This window comes from Hakea prostrata, chromosome 4, assembly GCF_041222555.1.
Source record: "Hakea prostrata isolate BN-2017 chromosome 4, UWA_Hpros_2, whole genome shotgun sequence".
Lineage (NCBI taxonomy): Eukaryota > Viridiplantae > Streptophyta > Magnoliopsida > Proteales > Proteaceae > Hakea > Hakea prostrata.
Window position 1 is genome coordinate 3,659,227 of NC_142603.1, and position 19,943 is coordinate 3,679,169.

Sequence of the window (19,943 nt, forward strand, 5' to 3'; positions counted from 1 at the left end):
TACACTAAACGAATAATGGATCAAATGTTCAATAAATTCATCTGTGAGCTCTACCCAGAAAAGAAAGAACGAATGAAAAGTTAATTTTCCTTGATCCTGTTTGTTTTTTGTTGTTGTAAGGGAATGAATGACCCCATTATTCCTCATTTGATTGCTGTATTGGGTTGTTAATTGGAGAGGAGAGGATGAAGGTTACTGGGATGTCAACAGAAGAATGGGTAACATAAACTGCTGGGAGCAGCATTGCTGGTGAAGATGGAGCTGGACATGTAGTTAAGGAAGGCAGAGGCCAACATCTGACCCAGCCTTACTTGTGCTTCAGTGCTAAGATGCAGACCATCTGGTTGTAGCGGCAATCCCATGGCATCCACGCACCTAACGTTGGGCAGGCGAGATTCCCAATTGAGCTTCTCTCACGATTCCTACAAAAGGTCCCATTCCTGATGCCAAAGCTACCTGCAAATTTTCCAAATTTTTTAGTGTTGGTTGATCAATGAAAGAAGCTGATCCATCCTACTGATCAATGGATCGAGAATTACCTGAATGATGAGAAGATTTGGGGCTTGTAGATCTGCACGCCAGTCGGCGATGAGGGTCTCCATCTTTCCCTTATATGCCTCTGCATCTTCTTGGTACACCGTATCGCTTTCCCCCTGAAACCAGAGAATCGCTTCAATCTTGCCTCCTCCTCCTCCTTCCATGGCTGCCTGAGCCCTCCTCACCATCTGTTTGTACAAATGACTCCCTCTACGCCACTCGTTTATAGTCGTCCCACCTACCGCACAGGGCACCAAACCCATCACTCCGCTGCTGCTGCTGCTGTCCTTGCTGCTTTTCATCGCGTTCGCAAACGCCATTCCTGGGCCTACTCCACAGGTCTTATTGAAATCGATGTCGGCGTGGAGAGGCTCCGCCGCTGCAACCCACATCAGCTCTGCATTCAATCGGAGAATGGAAGGGTTGGATTGGCATTGGGTTGGCACGATTCCGTCCCATCGATCATCCAACACGCCACCCCTCCCGGCCATGTTGCTCTGCCCAGCAAGAATAAATATTTTCTTGTAAGCTGTTGCAGTTGGCCGGTCGTCTAAGTCTGCAACGGCCAAAAACAGAGACGCCAGCAGCGTTAGAGCCCCTACCAAACTACACATGAGAACACCAAACAATAAAACCAACCTCCAACGGTTCCTCTCACGATGCTTCATAGCTACTCTCGTATACTTATAAAAACTAATGGAAGACTTCAGCGGAAAGATTTCCAGGAAAAAAAAAAAAAAAAAAAAAATGAAAAACAAAAAGAACAAACCTCAGAGGAATCAGAGGGAGCTCTTGGAATTTTAAACTCCAGATTAACGAATTGCAGGAGTTCAAATTTAAGAATTCCTCACCTTCATAAGACTTTCTCTTTCTCCCAGGCAAGAAAGTCCAATGTAAAAAGAAAAAGGAAGTGTTATGTTTTTCAGGATTCATACATCCACTAGAGTTCTCACCCCAGGCAATTTCCTCTAATCCTTATCCAGGATTTGGCATACGAGGTAATTAATTATCTAACTATCACAATTAATTTAACTAAAAATCGAATCTAATAATTCCTAAAATTAAGTAAAAAAAACAAGATTCGTCAGAGAAATTTTAAGAATTTATTAAATTCAATTCTTAGTTAGGTGTTAATTGTGATGGTTGAATAATTAATTATCACGTGTTACAATCCTAAATAGGAATTACAGAAAATTGCAGGAGGTGAGAATTATAGAGGATGTAAACCTTGTCTCTCCTTAGTTTTTATTTATTCATTTATTTAGAATTTTTGAAATTAGTTGTTTTATTAGTAAGAGGTGCCAATTATTAGCAATTAAGCAATACTTTATGGTATACTCTTTCTCAAGTCCAAATCATCTCCCTGACATGTGCTCTCTGGACAGCTATAGACCACAAATTACAGGGTTTAATGGTATATTCGTTTCTCAAGTCCAAATCATCTCCCTGACGTGTGCTCTCTCGACAGTTGTTGACCACAAATTATAGGGTTTAATGGTATACTTGTTTCTCGAGTCCAAATCATCTTCCTGACGTGTGATCTCTCGACAGCTGTTGACCACAAATTACAGGAGGCCCCACAGGATTAGGGTGATGAAATTTATTTTTTATTTTTAAACTCCACATAATTTGTGGTTGTAAGATCATAGGGGAGCATTTTGTGCTCTTGGGGGAGATGATCCACACTCATGTTTCTCATGGTTAAAGCTTGTTTATAGTATAAACGTACATCCTTTGTGCTTATTGCCTTGTGGATCAAGAATTAGCTGACTAATCAGTTAATTAAGGAATTAAATTTTTTATTTTATATAAAATGGAGATTTAATTAAATAGGGCTGGAAAGAAAGGAAGTCTAATATGGAGTTCGCTTCTAGGTCAAGGATCAGCTGATAAAATAATCAATTATTAATAAAGTCAGAAGAAATGCAAATGGGTTTATTTAATATGAAATAGAGGTTCAACTAGACTGACCCTGAACTATGTATTTTAACTTTAATAAGATGACACGGCATGACATTGTCAACAATTGTATTCTAATGTAATTTTCTTTTTAATTCCCCCCAAAAACACATGTTTATTGGACACAAGAGTTGGTGAACCTTAGACAATTTGATTTAGTTAAGGATAAAAATCTATACAGTATCACCCCCCCCCCCCCTCCTCCCCTCAATGTTTTATACAGAAGCTAAAAGATAGAAATCATTTACAGGGAAATCTATAAGAGATTTTTAGTGAATGAGTTACCCTTAGAGAGGGACGGAACCAAAATTCAATAGTGGGGGGTCGAATAATAAAAGTTCAGATTGGAGAACACAAATGCTTTTTCGCCACACATATTGTGTGGGCCCTAATAAGACCCATTAAGGTTCCACCTATGAATTATTTTATTATATTAAGAAATACATCTACATATATTTTATGGGGCCCACTTATATTTGATAGAAATAGATAAATTATTAATAATGGTATATTTTTTTTCAACAAGATATAGGTAAATTAAAGCATAATTTAAAAAAAAAATGGACTTTAACCCTAAAAAATTTTCAAATAAAAAAAAAATTTAGGTAAAAGATGCAAATCAATGGTAGTTAGTTACCTTACAATTATAGACATTTTATTTACAATATAAAATTAAATAATAAAAATTACAAAAACAAAGAATATAAAATCAAATAAAGAATAACATAAAAAATAAGTAAAATATAAAAAATAAATAAATTGAAAAAAGAGAAAGAGAACCTAATTGAGCAGAAAATTTTTTCTCAAATAAAAAGAAAAGTGGTGAGGAATTAGTTTCCTTAACTGAAGAGAATAAATAGGAAGAAAAGAGAAGATATGAGAGAATAGATAAGGATTGAGGAGTTAATTTGCATTAGAAATGACATTTTGAATATTTAATAATATATTTTTTTCAAAAATTTTCCTTAACCCAATTTATAGAAGGAGAATATATAGGAAGATAAGATGTGAGAGAGAAGAGAGAGGATAATTAATCGGAATTGAGGAATTAGTTTCCATTAGAAATGCCATTTTGAATATTTAATAATATTTTTTTTCAAAAATTTCCTTTAAGGAGAATAAATAGGAAGAAAAGATATGAAAGAGGAGAGGGGAGAATAAATACGGATTGATGGTTTATCTTTTAAATAGGGATGACTTTTATACCCATTATTTTACCTTTAAAATTTGTTTTCAAATTTGGGAGGGCCAAATAGTGATATTTCACATTTGAGGAGAAAAAAGCTAGAAAAATGAAGGAAATTAATATAAAAAATAAAAAAACTAAGCAAATAATAAAAAATTATAAAAATTCGGGGGGGGGGATGGCCCCCCGGCCCCTTAGTGGGTCCGCCCCTGCCCTTAGATTATTTTGGAAGGGATAATGCAAGCAAGGCCTACCCAACAAGGAGACCTTGGTCCTCAACTCAATCCATTTTCTTAAGAGTTTTGATAAGAATCCAATTCAATATGTAATGGGATTCTATCAGCAAGAGTATCCCAATTAGAGTCACAGTCTGTTATTTTAGGTTATAAATAGCCTCTTCATGCTTTGTAATTTTCAGTATCCAGATGATTAATATAAAGGATGATCAACAACCATCTTAGAAGTTTAAGTCTATCTCCCAAGAAATTCAGCATTTTATTCCAAGTTTTGATCACATACAATTCAATCACGACTTCAGGGAAGCAAATAAATGTTGCAGATCATCGTGCCATGCACCCAAAGCTGCTAAAGATCAAACTGATCGACTTCTTCTATGTCAAACACCCCCTGCATATGTTGGCCTCTGTTAATAGATAATTTTGATTGTACTCTTTTGAAAAGTTTTAAATTCAAAAAAATGACTACATTACTCAAAAAAAGATTTCTCAATAAATAATTCCAATTGAATGGTCTAAAGGTGTAAAAATGCAAATATGATAGAGACATTCCAATCATTCAATAAGTGACAATATTTTTACCAAAAAATTAAAAACAGCTAACCTGAACTATGAAATTAGGAAATACTATCATATATCTCCCTAGAACACAACTGAAAAGGTTCAGACAATACATTCTTTACAGGGTGTCTCACCTACTGGCATAGTAATTCTATTAGAATCAGAATCATTTCTGTATAATTTCAGACTACTTTATCTATCTGGGTGGCACTATAATGATCGAATATTACACTTGAAAGTGTAAATCATGAAGATTTTCAGTTTTTTCAAGAGATTGATGGGTAAATTTGTCTGGTAAAATCAACTCATCCATAGATATTCATCCAACTTCTAATGATCTGTAGAAAAAGACAAAGCAACATATTAACTGGATGATTAAACAAATCACCCAAATGAACAAAATATGGCAAGAATATTATTTTACATTCTCTTTTAGTCTGTTCATAATGGTGGTCACTGTTGTTCTTCATACCACCATAATAGATTGGGAGAGTATAGATTAGATTTATAAAGGCAATGGGAGAAGAAAACAAAGAAGTAAAAAGAGATGGAGACCCATCATCTACAAAGATTTTGAGTGGAGATAACATAGGAATATAATGCAGGAGTGTGGATGCGAAATCATGTTTTCAGCAATGTTTGGACCTCATCCGGTCACATAACCTATCTCAAAGCTCTTAGCCTTGTTCCACTACTATAAGCTCTTGACATTAAAAGCGGGCTTCATTCCAGGCTTAATATAGTCCATAGGAGTTGCAATGGAGAAGAAGGCAAAAGAGAAGAAACACAACTATCAATGCAAAAACCAGAAGAAGAAGAAGACCCCAAAAAGCTAATCACGAAAGTTACCAAACCTCTAAAGATTGAGTTTGAGATCACTAGACCACCACCCTGACTGATTGCATTTTCATCATTCAAACACCTGAAAATATAACCATTTATTGTTACCAAAAAGAAAGACATCATAACCATTTAATCTTAAGAAATGCTATCATCCTCATCCTCTTTATGGGTAGTATATTATATTCTCTCTTGTTTTTAAAATACATGGTACGCTCACCTGTCACCTACTATTATAATTCAAACTTTTTATTAAAAAAAAATTATATGACATGGGGACTTGTTTGGGTGCTGCACAATGGTGGTCACTTATGTTCTAGATCGACCATAATAGATTGGGAGACTGTAGATTAGATTTGTAAATAAACTTTGGGAGAAAAAAATTTATTTATGCGAAACAAATTCTTTTCGATCACAAGTTTCAATCTTGATTGCAGGCTGCATGGTGCTGAAGCAACGTGAAGCAATTCTGCTAAATTAGTAGCATATTAAAGTCTAATGAGATGACACTGTCAACAATTTTATTCAAATGTAATTTTTTTATTAATTCCCTGACAAATACATGTTTATAGGACAAAAGGGTTGGTGAACCTAAAATAATTTGATCAAGGACAAAAATCTGTCCACTATCACACACCCTTTCAATGTTTTATATACTGCAAAATCCAAATCTTGAAACTTGGAACACATTTGTTACATTCTTCTTGAAACTCACATTGAGTGCGTTGAGAGAATTTGCATTCACATGATCCATAAAGGCAAGGAAAGAAGAAGAAGAGAAATAATACAAGTAAAAACAGATGGAGACTTATCGTCTACAAATAAAAAGATGGAAGATAACCTAACGAATAAATGTAGCAGTGTGGATGAACAACCTCATCTACTGGGGAGTCTATTATGTTCTCCTTAGAAAGAGATTGAGGTCGACCTACGATTATATTTCAAGATTTTTTGAAAAGAAAAAATTCTCAGTTTTTGCAAGAGAATATTGAATGGTAAATTTAGTCTGATAATATCAACTCATCTGGATTTTCATCCAACTGTACTATTAAAACTTCTATGTACTAACCAAATTCTTCGATCACAAGTTACAACTTGATTAACATGATTATGGTCTTCTAGCAATCGTGAGCAATTCTGCTAAGTTTAGTAGCATATTAAAGTCTACTAAGCTGACACTGTCAACAATTTTATTCAAATGTAATTTTTTATTAATCCCTGACAAATACATGTTTATAGGATGATAAGGGTTGGTGAACCTAAAATAATTTGATCAAGGACAAAAATCTGTCCACTATCACACACCCTTTCAATGTTTTATATACTGCAAAATCCAAATCTTGAAACTTGGAACACATTTGTTACATTCTTCTTGAAACTCACATTGAGTGCGTTGAGCGAATTTGCATTCACATGATCCATAAAGGCAAGGAAAGAAGAAGAAGAAGAGAAAGAATACAAGTAGAAAGAGATGGAGACTTGGAGATAATCCAAGAATATAATGTAAACGCAGTGTGGATGAAAAACTTATCTATGGGGATTTCTAATAAGTTCTCAGAGAAGAGATTGAGGTCGACCTATGATTATTTTTAGAGTTTTTGAAAATGTAAAAATTCTCAGTTTTTCAAGAGAATATTGAATGGTAAATTTGTCTGATAATATCAACTCATATGGATTTTCATCCAATGTAATATTAACTTCTAAGTTAACCAAAACTGAACACAACGTACAACATATTAACATGATTATGGTCTTCTAAATTTGTTGGCAATTCATTGCATGAGTGGTGAGATTTTATAGAATCTAGGTTCTCTTCATTGGGTGATTTGGCTTAATAGAAACAATATTTGTTCAATGGAAAATTCATTTCTCTTGTTGTTTTTCTAAATATTTGTAATATACTGCTTTGTGATGTGAAGTTGACCAAAGAAGATGATGTTTTGAAAGCTCCTTCAACTAGTCCTAATGATGTTCAAGAGGATGTACTCCGAAACCTGTTGGATTTTGTTTTAAAAGAAAATAATAGTATACTATAATATACTATTTAGATAAGTTTCAATTTAGTAGGTCTTAGTGCTTCTCTTCACCCGCTTGTATTGAAAACTCCTCTTTGCTTGTCTCAAATCTTCAAGCAAGCTTAATATAATCTCATCTTTGTTAAAAACAACAATTAGGTTCTACCAAAAAACACATGCTTAGGGCAAGAATATCATTTTACATTCTTTTTGGTCAGTTGATAATGATGTAAATCACTACTTCTACCCAAATTTTCAAAAGATAAAAGATAAAGAAAAAGGCCAAGAAAAGTGAGATCCGTAAACCTAAACAAATGATAAAACGAAATGCAAATGAAAAAACGTGAAATCCATACATATAAACACATGAAAAGGTGCAACTGGTTCTTTAAATGCGTTAAGGATGGAAAAAGGTATGTAAGCTCGACTCTATGGCCCTTGATCAACTTTAAAAAAAGTGGTGCTTTTTTTCATAGGGGGAATGTCTGCCATGATCAGAAAATTAAAAATCTTGTCAATTTTGGAAATCTCAAAAATGAAAAAAAGATGTTATGTGCTTTGGCACCAATATTCTAAATGGACGATCAAAAATTAACAACCTCAAGTACTTGCTTAGCAAGATCAACAACCGATTTGCCTCTTGGAAAACGTCCATCTTTGTCGTTCCCTAGAAGATAAGTCTTTCTTAAGTCAATTCTTCAACCATTATCTAGATTGACTCACTCTATTATAGATTCTAAATGGAAAACCCACGTGGGAAATGAAATGCATTCTTCTTTCTACTATGATCATTGCCTCCCTGAGGCACTAAGTGTGACTGAGAAGTACTCTCTCTATTTCCATTGAGTAGTTATTAGAGCTCTACTCGGCCACTCTTTATCAATGAAGTGCTTTACTACCAAAAAACAAAAAAGTACGTCACATAATATTACTATTGTCCAAATGTTAGTACTTATCTGTGAATGTGAACAGGGAGTATCCATCAAACTTTAACCTCCCAAATTTTCCTTTATCTTATTTTAATCTCACTCTTTCAAATGATAGCTTGATCTCACGTATTTCTACCAATGATAATGTGTCAATGAGTTCACACAATGGTGGAAAATGTTCTAAAAATTATCATTATATGCCAAACTCAAATCCTTCTTTTGGCACCTCTTGAATGCAAGGCTACAAGTAGTTAGATTTTTTTTGGGCCAAATTTAACTTCTTCTTTTTTTTAACATTTTTTTATGAAGTTCATCCGGGCCAGCTTGCGCGCACACGATTACATCCTCAAATTAATGCCGCCGAATGGATGCGAACCCAAGACCTCCCGTGGGAGGTAGAGTATTTAACCGCTTTACTAACCCATCATTGGCAACTACTAGTTAGATTGCATCATCTACACTTTGGCTTTAAATATATTTAATCATTCAGCGATACATTGTGGGCCATCGGATTGAATTGTTTTTGTCAAAATTTAAATACCGATAGTTGAGAAACAAACGGTCAAAGGTCGAAATTTTGACCAACGTGCCCCAACCGACGGTCTAAAATCAGACCATCGGCTGAATGGGGAAAAATGGAAATCAAAATTGGAATTGTGAATTCGAAGATACAGAAGCGAGTATTTGCAAACAGAGAAACTGACGATCCATCCATCTTTTTCCGGATTGAGACGACGAAGAGCGAAACAAAAGTTTAAAAAAAAAAAAACCCTTCAGGTGAGAGTGAGACAATGAGCATCAGATGCAAAGTGGGTGAGATATGCATCGGCAAACATGTTACCAAGCTGAACCTGAGCCTCTGTAGTGAGGTGGAGATTATCTTCCTTGAGCGACAACCCTTTGGCGTCAACGCATACAACGTTCTCTAAATCCATTCCAAGTTGTGCCTCTCGGATCTTCTCAATGAATCGCCCATCCCCAGATACAATCGCGACCTGCGTTCATGCTTACATTCGATTATCATCAATACAATAACTTCAACAAATCAATTTATGTATAAATCTAAACATTCACATCCTAGTTTCCAGGCCAGAGATCAATAGATCATGATCTGGGATTTGCCAAGAAGAATTCAACACTGACCTGGATGAAAGGGAGGGAAGGAGAATGGAGATCGGAGCGGAAGTCTCGGATGAGTTCCTCCATGTTGGCCTTGTAAGACAGGGCATCGTGTTCGGAGGAGGTGTCGCTTTCACCCTGGAAACCAAAGCACGGCCTTGATCTCGCCATCACCCTCTTTCACCGATTCCTTGGCTCTCTTCAGCATATTATCATACAGGTGGTGTCCTCGCTTCCACTCCTTGATGGCCGTCCCTCCCACGGCGCAAGGCACCAGACCAATCACGCCAGCGTTGGAGCCCATCTTCGATCGGATGGCATTGGCAAAAGACATGCCTGGTCCAACACCGCAGACCTTCTTGGCGTCTATGTCAGCGTGGAGGGGCTCATGGGCTTCTTCCCACTGCAATCCGGCGTTCAGTCGCATGATTGATGGATTAGGGCAGCACTCAGGAGGCACCACTCCGTCCCACTTCTTGTGTGGAGCAACGCTAACGCCTCCTCTTCCGGCCATGTTGCTCTGCCCAGACAAGATGAAAACCTGCTTTCTCTCACTACCCATTGATGATTGATGATTAGGGGGCCCTTCTTCTCTCTTCAAAATCTAGCTTTCCGTCTCTGGAATCCTCTGATATCTTCTGATGATCCCCTTCTCCGTTTCTCCCAAGGGTTCTACACTGTTTGCTCTCCCCACCACAAACACAGGAGTATACGAGATAAACTTGTTCGATCTCAGACGTGGACCCCAGTATTTGTAGCACATCGCTCAGAATCTAAGTTGAAAGAAAGAACTGTCACACTACACTACCATATCAAAATGAAATCAACAATGGGTAATTTTTTTGGTCTCGTGATGCCTTCACTCTTTTCCCTTTTTCTTGGTAAAACCTTCCCACTCTTGTCCCATTTTGGTAGTAGCCGATAAACGATCAAGCCGAGAAAACGAAGTTACAAAGAACCTACAAGGCTACAACCAAAGAGTGGATGTAGGCCATTCATCAATCGTAACCGAAACGAAACTGATTGGGTCCTCCTTGCTTAGTTGGTTCTCCACAAACCTAGAGCTCTTAGGAATATACCCAATATTACAATTCAAAAACCAAGTACTAAGATGACTAATTTGACCACCTAGAAATATGTCAAATTCACTTTCAGGATTTCTGCTCTATCAATTGGTTGGAACCAAGTATTAATAACATATTCATCCCAACTTGATTGTGGATTTATCAAATCGAAGACCCAACGAAGAGTGCAATTCAGAGGTTTTTCAATGCTGAATTTTATACCCTATAGCTATAGCTGAAGGAAGCTATTTTGCATTCCAAATATCCACCACCTCTTGCCCAATTCCACCCTCCAAATCAAATGCCTATTTAACTCATGTTGCCCTTCCAAGCCCATGAGTCTTGGGGCCTTGCTCGAGCTTCGAAAAATGAACAATGGGAGTGATAAACAGGTTTAAAAAGTCTTAGCTTGTAAAGAAGATGGATGGCTCCACATGCTAGGTGCCACTTTAGTGAGGAGTGTCATGTTTTGAAGTTGTGAATCCTTGAAACCAAATCCACGCCAATACTTGGGTTTTTAAATTCTTTTTCAAGATACCAATGGGTCCTACTTTTTATCCCTAGTTGTCTGACGCCTGTTGTCTTCTTCTCCACCTTTGTGCAATTAGAAAGGTTTTCAGAACAGAAGATTAAGATATCTATGCGGCTATGTCACTATGCCACCTACAAAGTCCTACCAAAGATTTCTACCAAGAAACATAAATTATTAGAAGTTAAGACACATTCATGGATCACAAATTCTAGATGATACACTCACAAAATAAAGAATCATTATCATTTACCATCAAAGGGTTGCTTTAGTCTATAATGAACAGCACCTCTTAGTGAAGAAGTCACATTTAACATTCTCTAGGATATATGTAATTGTCCCCAAACCCCTAATATATAGGCAACAATTCCCATCGCAACCCACCCGGCCCCGCCCAAAATAAAAATCAGAACTCAGCGAACACAACCAAATAACGATAGGCCACATTGAAATATCACATTCCTGACACTTGTAAATGAAGTAAAGAAAAAGATATTCTATATGAACTTCAAATATTTTTGACATTAGATCTTTGCTGAGATTGACAGTGATATCTCAAATAAAGGCTACTTCGCCAAAAACTTTTAAAATTCTGACTGCTGTAAAGCCATACAGAAATGGCATCATTGATCATTTTCCAAATTAAACAAAATTAAGGTAACTATTGCCACAGGTCATCATCTCTCATGCAGTCTCCTCCTCCCTCCAGAGTTATTGAGAATTGCTCAGACGAATACCTGAAGCAAAAGGATAGCTATTGTTAGAAGAAACAACAGTATGAATAGAATGGCAAACAAAATCTAGTAAGAGGCATAAAGGATGAATTAACCTGCAAATAGGTGGAATGCTAGAACTACAAGCTATATATTAACACATCTAGATTTTGATTGTGCTATATAGGTTTTGATTAACACATATAGATTTTGATCAAATTTCAGAATTATATGCTGTATAAAACACAACAGATACAAGCTGAGTTCTATAGTTACACACACATAAATACACACACATAAGCAAGATAAAGCAGAGGATTGTTAACTCCAAGCCTTGCCGGAATTTTTTTTTTTTTTTTTGGTTGGGGGGGTGAAGAAAAGAAAAGACAAGTTATAGAAGACAGGCTTGTTTGGAACCTGATGCAAGCTGAGTATCTGAATCTTCGCTAAGGAGGGGGGGGGCTCAACAACTAATTAGTGGAGAGCTACTACAATGGACATCAGATGCATCAGCTATCCGCTGTCTTGGAGACAATGTTGAATTGGCCACACTATCAACTTCAAGAGTCAAGATATTTTTCCTCTTCTGAGTTTCTATTTTTGGAGTCTCTTCTTCAACCTCAAGAACGGGACTCAAAGACTGGGGGTGATTCACTTGCTGGGCTATCATGGCCTGTGCTTCTGCCACTGCTGAACCACTGTCATCAGCTGCATACAATATCCTCTGTAACGCCCCAACAATCTGTACAGAATTGACAATTTCCAAGTTACTATTATGGAGAACATAGATAAAATTTAGTTCGCATCACTGGCAACAGTGAACAATAAGAAAAATCTAGATCAGCAAACAAGGATTATGGAACAGAACCGGTAAGTGCTCAATTTCAGGACTCTGGCATAAGATTTCAATGTCCCTCAATTTCGCGAAGTAGAAATCTCTCTCCTTCTCAAGGCTATCTACTGAGAGCTTCAGTTCAGTAATCTGCATCAATTCAAATTTAAGATTACACTCAAGCACTTGCACAAACAAATTCAATAAAAATAAATTAAGTAGCATCTTGCATTATCTTGTATCACCTGTTCATCATAGGCAGGCCCTCCATTTAAAACAGATGCTCCAATTGAAGCTGGTTTACCATTCTTAAAAGACGTGTTTGTTGAGCAAACAGACGTCTCATTCCTTCGACTGCTGTGAGAGGAATTACTTTTGATGGTAGTGGTTGAGGCCCTTGTTGATGCTTGTGCTGGTGCAGTCCTCCTGCTTGTTTCTTTTCCACCTTTACACGCTTCTCTCCTTTCCAAAGGATTGTAACTGAAATACATGGCAAACACTATGAGATAAGAAACGAATGTGCATTTTTTTTTTTCTCCAGTTGAGGGCAGAGAAATAACCATTACATGGAATTTAAATTCTGATGAACCTTCTCTATTCGCATGGTCGAGATTACATATTAAAAGCATATACATCAGCATAACAAACCATCAAAATCAGGTACTTTTTATACTAAGACAGAAAATGAGAAGCAAGCAAAATACGCAGAGAGTTGTGTACAAAGGAAATGAGGGTTACCTGTGCAGGCCGCCATTGACGGAATCACAGTATCTCTTCATCCACTGCATGAACTCAAGGTTATCAAGGGGCCTTCCCTTCACTAGCTTGCTCACTTCGATGTGCTGAAGCCCCAGAAAAACACAAAATTAACGAGTAAGGGCCCAAATTACAAACCCTAAATCGGTCACTTTTCTTAGGTAGAAATGAAACGAGAAATAGACAGATGAGACTAAGAGCCCGAAAAGAGTTTAAAGAATCTATTGAACACGTTAAACAACACATACAAAATAATAAGTAAACATGATAGAGAAAGGAGAGAGAGAAAAGATAAACCTTTGTAATCTTGAGTTTATTGAAGACATCCTGAAGGATTTTGTAGTTCTGGATCATCTCATACTCGGTCTTGGCATCAAAGTTAACCTTATGCATCGGAACGATCCCCGGGTGGGCGGCGTCCATTAATTGGCACTGGATCGCACCGGACGCGGCCTGTTCGAAGAATTCTCACGCGATTAGAAAAGAAATTGAATTTAGAGAAAGGAGAGAGAGAGAGAGAGAGAGAGAGAAGAATCAGATACTCAGCTATCCTAACCCTAACCCTAACCTTCTGGATGATGAAAAGGGATACAATCCAGAAGGTTAGGGTTAGGGTTAGGATTTAGAGAGAAAATCTTACCTCTTCGACTTTAGAAAGGTTTAGTTGGAGAGTTGAGTTGATCCAGGCAAGGATTCCTGATCTTCCGACGAAGTAGGCAGAATCCATCATTCCGATGTTAGTCGCCATTTCTTGGATCTTTGTTTCTGTTACTTCTTTTCTTCTTCGTAGCAGCAATACGATTGCTTAAACTGGAGAGAAAGATTGAGAGGAAACAGGGTTAGCAGAATTGAGGCTCCTCGGAGCAGAGCGGAGCTTTGCCTTTTCAAAATGGAGAGAGAGCGGGATCTTAGAGCGTTGGGGATTCTTTATTACACAAATTCAAAGTTTCAAACTGCGGTCTCCAAAAAATGAAAGTGACGTCGGATGGGGAAATATGACCGTTGGTAAACAGCTGGTGGCAACGGCATGTTCCACGCCAAATATCTGACGGAACCAGAAGAGTGGGCCCACTCAGTCGAAATCACTTGGTTGAGAAATGCTGGAGATCGTCTCCACCCTACCCCTCATGTATTAAAGACCCATGATCGGGACATGTGGATGTGGGTCCCACTATCTCATGCAAAGTACGGGACATTTGGTGGAGAGGATTTTGGACTCATTGAGAAATGAATTCATCTTATCGCAGAGGCACTACACTCTATGGGCCAATTATGTGGGCCATAAGTTCCAACTTGGCAGTATTGATCTTTTATCGGTAAGAGTAGTGGGCTGGGCCAACTCCTCCTCAGCTATTTTTTTTTTTTTTTTTTTTTTTTTTTTTTTGGTTCTCGGTAATAGTCTAATACCCTTATCCACCAATTAGCATATGTGGGGTGGAGAAAATTATTGGAAAAAGCAAAATTTTTCTACTTTTCCTTTAAATCTTAAAATTGTATATTGTTTTGGTTCTAGGGATGTGGAAAATGAGATACAAGTTTTCTTAAATCAATGAAACTTATTTGGTGAGTGAGGTGGCAACCCAACTTTTTAATCCCCAAATCTTTTCAAAACACTTTAAAAAGTGTGGAACCTCAAAAAAGTGTAGAAAAGTAAAATGTATAACCCACAATTAATACATTCCACACTTTCATTTCCTTTATTCTCTGCTCCTTCACCCCACTATACATGGGTCCACATTTTTTTCCCCACCCCACCTTTGCAAACAAACGCAGCCAATTAGTTTTCATCGGACCATTTAATGCACACAGATTTAAGAACTTGCATCGGTAAGGTCCTACTGTTGCGGCCTAACCTAGCCTAACCCAAAAGACAGCTTCACTTAATTATCTAGCAAGTGAGCCAAACGGCCCAGCTGGTGTAAAAGGGGATTCAGCTTCAGTCCTGAGCATTTACATGAACAACAGGAATTGCAGTTATCTCGACCGAGATCTCAATCCAACGACTAAATTTTTCAAATTAAACAATCCAGAGCATTTATTGCGATAGAAGCAAAATCCGTAAAAGACCCATGAACGTACCTGCAAATAGTATGAGTACAATGATCCAGTTCATCACATTGACGATGTGTTGACCCATTCAGGTATTAGAAGTTAGAACTACTTACAAATTGATAAAACTTATCCTTTGCAGTAAACAAAAAGTTGCACCTGAATGTTCTCCATTTTTTCTCTTTTTGGTAGAACATGAATGTTATCTGGAAAGAGACGTAAAATCTTTTTCTGTATTTTTTTTATCAAGAAAGAGAAGTGAAATCTAACGAAAAGCATTTGGGCCAAGATAAGTTAATTTATTCGATTGTTAGTGGACAAAATACACGATCACATCCAACTTGCGACAAAAGAACACACAGACAAGATGCTCAATTACACGCTCTTCAATCAAAATACTATTCCCACTCTAATTCATCGTCTTCCTCTCAAATCACACCAACCCTGTAAAGACCCTACCATGAAAAGCATTTTGATTGTTGATCTCAACCACAGAAAATTAACAATCCATTAAGTCAATCATACATACAAAAGCAACGCCGACGCTGACCCCATGATCATCATCTCTGACTCTTCCCTCCATTTTTCACTCTGCATGGATGGTTTTAGCGCATTATCATCTTCATTGTCCTTTTTCCACTGATTTGTCAGTATGTACGTGATAAATCAATAAAGGAGATGCAAAGAAGATGGCATTTTCTCAAGAACTTGGACAGCTTCTTTCATGGTGGGTCTCTTTTGCGGAACCACGGAAGTGCAGCCAAACCCTAACTTAAAGCAAGCCAGCAATGCCTCCTCCTTACCTTCCACGTCACCTCTGATTCCCACATCGACCAACCTCAGAACCCGGTTCTTGTCTTCTCCTGCTAAAAACCAGCTACTCCACTGACCCAACTCAGCGTCAGAGATTATCTTCCCAGTGAGCAGCTCCAGTAAGATAACACCAAACGAGTAGACATCCCACTTTGAATTGGGCTTCAGATTCTTCAGCGACTCCGGCGCCGGATATTGGGAAGCGCCGCCGCCGCCCAGAGAACTAACGCTAGGGCTTGCCCCCGTCGGCAGCTGATCTTGTTGTAAGCTCAGGCTGTCTCTGGACACCGTGGACCTCTTACTCCCAAAATGCCGAGCGGACCAGCCCACTCTGTAGCTACTGTCTCCTCCCCAAATAAGCCTCTCTAGGCCCAAATCCCCAACTTTGGGCTCCATATCAGAGCCCAAAAGAATGTTGCTGGGCTTCAGATTTCCATGGACGTGTTTCTTCTCGTGCAGATACGCCAGTCCCCTCGCCACTCCTCTTGCTATCTTCAACCTGGTCTCCCACGGTAGCTGATACGGCGATGAACCCGGTTTTCCTGTACAGGACCGGTAAATTATTCTTATTACACTACCCTTCTTTGGAAACAAAAAATTCAAAGGAATGAATGATTTTCTTGGACCACCTGACCGACACGCCACTATTTCACAACTTCCCATTTTCGGAAGTGACACTTGTAATTTTACGGGATTTGGTTTATCATTGAACGGTTGACTTTTTATTAAGCGTATTTTAGCATGTCGATATATTGTTTTTCTAAAGTACGCAAGAAATTAGCAGAGAGGAAAAAAGAACTTACTGTGGCAGGCATTGGCGAGGCTGCCATTAGGGACGTAATCGTAGATGACGAGCTTCTCGTCGGAACCCCAGTAGAAGCCTCTGATGCGAACAAGGTTAGGGTGGCGGAGTTTCGCTATGATTCTGACTTGATTCTCGAAGTCCTTCAATTTCTCTACACCACTCTCTCCAATTCTCCGCACCGCGAACGTTGTTCCATCTTCAAGCACTGCTTTATAGACGATGCTTGATCCTCTCGCTCCCAGTATGTAAGCTGAAGCTTTGAGAAGAGTCTCCAGTTCTAGTTCTGTTTCACCGTCGACTGTGACAAGTGATCCTCGTTTCTGTTGCTGTTGATTGTAGTTCACCTGCTCTGTTTCCTCTTCGTCACTATCGGAGCTCGTTGATTCCGACGTTTCTTCGTCGTTTACGCCATTCTTTCTCAAACACGACCATGCCAGCCCTCTGGAGTCTATTGGCGATGACCAGTCCTCATTTCCATCTTTCTCAAACACCTTCTTCTCTCCGGCTCCTGAATTGCTCACCTTCCTCTGCTTCTTCTTCTTCAATTGGTACACATACAACAAGATAATCGACAACAACCCTAGCCCTGCCAAATCCCCAACGACAATGCCCACAATCGCTCCTGGCCTGAGCCCACTCCGCCCTTGCTGTTGAGTACCACTTGTCGAATTACCGCTCGACCCAGCTACAGAGGACTTGGGCATCACTGCAATTGCCGGAGACGTGGCATCGGTAATGTTTGGTAGAGTAGATACCGAAGATGAAACGGAACATGGCTTGCCAACGAGTTTTCCGCAGAGATCAGGGTTCCCTGAAAACGAATTCGTCTTCTGATCAACAAAAGTCCCTGATTCCGGCACTTCTCCTGTGAGATTGTTGAAAGCGAGGTCGAGAGTAGCATTTGCAGGAATTTTCTTCGCAAATTCCAGCGGAATCACTCCGGAGAGCCTATTGTAGGAGACGTTTAAGTAACGGAGCGTATCTCCACCGAAATCTGCAGGCAAAGATCCGTTAAGCAAATTGGAGGACAGATCGAGAACTTCTAGAGCTTCAAAGCCGCTGGGCAAACCGCCAGAAAAATAGTTGCTGCTGAGTGAAAGAACGGTGAGGTTCGGAAGCGTAGTCAGACCGTCAGGAATCTTTCCGCCTAATGCATTGTCGGAGAGGTTAAGAAATTCGAGGCTTTTGAGCTCACCGACAGACTCTGGCAACGAACCAGAGACAACATTATTAGACAGAGCAAGTGTTTGAAGCTCAGAAGCGTTGAATAACGACGCAGGGAGAGTTCCATTGAGGGAATTATTGGAGAGATCCAGATGGCGAAGGTGTTCGATCATGCCCAGGTCCGGCGGAATCGAACCCAGAAGCTGACTACTGGGAAGAACTATGCTAGTAACACGAAGAGAATCACACATGACTCCTTTCCATGAGCACGGCGTAGGATCGTCGTAGTTCCAGCTCGCTAACACTGACAAAGGGTCACTTAAAACAGAGTACTTGAAGGAGAGGAGAAGAACTCCATCTGGGTTGAGTGCAACAGAGTGTGCAACAAGAAGCAGAGTCGTAAATCCCCACCAGAAGCAGAAACTGTTGCTTACGAAATTCATGGTTTCTTCCAATGATGCATCATCTCGCAGAGCATCTGAAGATGAAGAAAAGAGGAGAGAGAGAGAGAGAGAGAGAAAAAAAAGGAAAGCAAAACCAGAGTGGAGAAGATGCTACCAAGTACCAACTACTCCATACTCTTTAAGCTATATGGTTTGGTGAGCGAATCGATATTGGAAAGATTAACCAGAAGCAGAATGGAACTGGTGATTTATGATGTCAGCAGTTCTTCTCTTCTCTCAGGTACCATGTGAAATTGTAAGTCAGACAGTTGAAAGGGTGAAGACTCCAAAAACTGGAAATAAATAAAAAGAGAAAAGACCCTGGTGGCTCACCATAAGGGAGACCCGAAAACCTCTCGATCTGATCTTCTCCTCTGGAATGAAATTTATTACTACCAACTACCTTACAGAGTTATTATAGTCTTGTACCCTGAAAAAGAAATAGTTAATGCATGGAAGCCCACCGCTGTTCTTCACTTCTTCTTACCTTCCACCTTTCCTTCTCCACTCAATCAATCCATCGAACATTTAAAGTGTTATTACTTTGCCATCACTTCTTAATCTATCTAATAAACAAAAGCGGCTAAGAATCAAATCTTCGTTACAGGACACCAATTTGAGTACCATGCAGGTCCCACTAGATCAGCCATAACTGTAGCTGTTCCTTACAGGTTCAATTTTTTTGAGTTTTAACCGCGGGAAAAACCCAGGTAAGAAAATAAAGTGAAGTTCCAGGAAAAGAATATAAAAAAAAGGCGGGAAATAAATAAGAAAAAGATGAACTTAAGCCCTAATTAATTGATGATATGTGTGGGGTTAATCATTTATGACTTTAGTAGGGTTATAGTTAATGACTTTTTGGGAGTTTAATCTACCAAAGACTTAGGGTCCTACGAACCGTGCCGTGGGGTTACAGTTCATGGACTTTAGGGTTTATGTATTTGGTTAAAGACTAGTTGTTTAGGTGGCAAACCAACCTCTCTATCAGTAAGTACATAGGGTTTCGAGGACAAATATTTTGTTAGGTCATTTTTGGAACAAGTCTTATCTACTATGAACTGGACTTTTTCATAATATGGATTATTTTAGATAGTGTAGTTGGAATAGTGATTAATATATTTGGAGTCCTTCACGGGTAGGTGAACTAAAATCAATAATACAACTCAAGCATTAGACTATATTCTCTTTCAAAGGAAAGGATTGGCGGTGGAGGGCGAAGTGAATAATCATAGAATTATTAAGGTCTAATCAGACTTTTTACTTTTGTTTGAGAGGGATTAAGTTTCTAATCAGAGTCAAGAGACAAAATTAAAGGTGTAGGGTAGTTTGAAGCGTGTGTGTGGGGCCAGGGAGGAAACAAGGTGCGCTGGGTAAAATGATGAAAGTCAAAAGA

The 19,943-nt window shown here is 38.6% G+C and overlaps 3 protein-coding genes and 1 pseudogene across 4 annotated transcripts; all 4 read right to left on the minus strand.

The window, feature by feature from the left end:
• Positions 1-20: 20 nt before the first annotated feature.
• On the minus strand, positions 21-1,485 carry LOC149017138 (putative carbohydrate esterase At4g34215; annotated as a pseudogene). Its single transcript, XR_016172787.1, has 3 exons — positions 1,389-1,485; positions 540-1,093; positions 21-456 (listed from the first exon to the last, which is right to left on the minus strand). The product of XR_016172787.1 is annotated as a putative carbohydrate esterase At4g34215 (transcript).
• Positions 1,486-8,726: 7,241 nt separating this feature from the next.
• Positions 8,727-10,250, minus strand: LOC149017139 (putative carbohydrate esterase At4g34215). The gene is given in 3 exon segments (XM_089153986.1): positions 8,727-9,258; positions 9,407-9,526; positions 9,528-10,250. Coding segments are annotated over 3 exon segments (759 nt in total). The 5' UTR covers positions 9,945-10,250; the 3' UTR covers positions 8,727-9,036.
• Positions 10,251-11,405: 1,155 nt separating this feature from the next.
• EB1C (end binding protein 1C) lies at positions 11,406-14,200 on the minus strand. The gene is made up of 7 exons (XM_089154002.1): positions 13,917-14,200; positions 13,574-13,729; positions 13,259-13,362; positions 12,766-13,000; positions 12,557-12,670; positions 12,106-12,430; positions 11,406-11,712 (listed from the first exon to the last, which is right to left on the minus strand). Exons 1-6 carry the CDS (start codon positions 14,022-14,024, stop codon positions 12,152-12,154), a joined length of 996 nt encoding a protein of 331 aa, XP_089010128.1. The 5' UTR covers positions 14,025-14,200; the 3' UTR covers positions 11,406-11,712; positions 12,106-12,151.
• A 1,384-nt stretch (positions 14,201-15,584) lies between these two features.
• LOC149017141 (putative LRR receptor-like serine/threonine-protein kinase At4g37250) lies at positions 15,585-19,052 on the minus strand. Its single transcript, XM_089151468.1, has 2 exons — positions 16,942-19,052; positions 15,585-16,680 (listed from the first exon to the last, which is right to left on the minus strand). The coding sequence occupies exons 1-2, from the start codon at positions 18,548-18,550 to the stop codon at positions 15,992-15,994; spliced, it is 2,298 nt and encodes a 765-aa protein (XP_089007594.1). The 5' UTR covers positions 18,551-19,052; the 3' UTR covers positions 15,585-15,991.
• Positions 19,053-19,943: the final 891 nt, after the last annotated feature.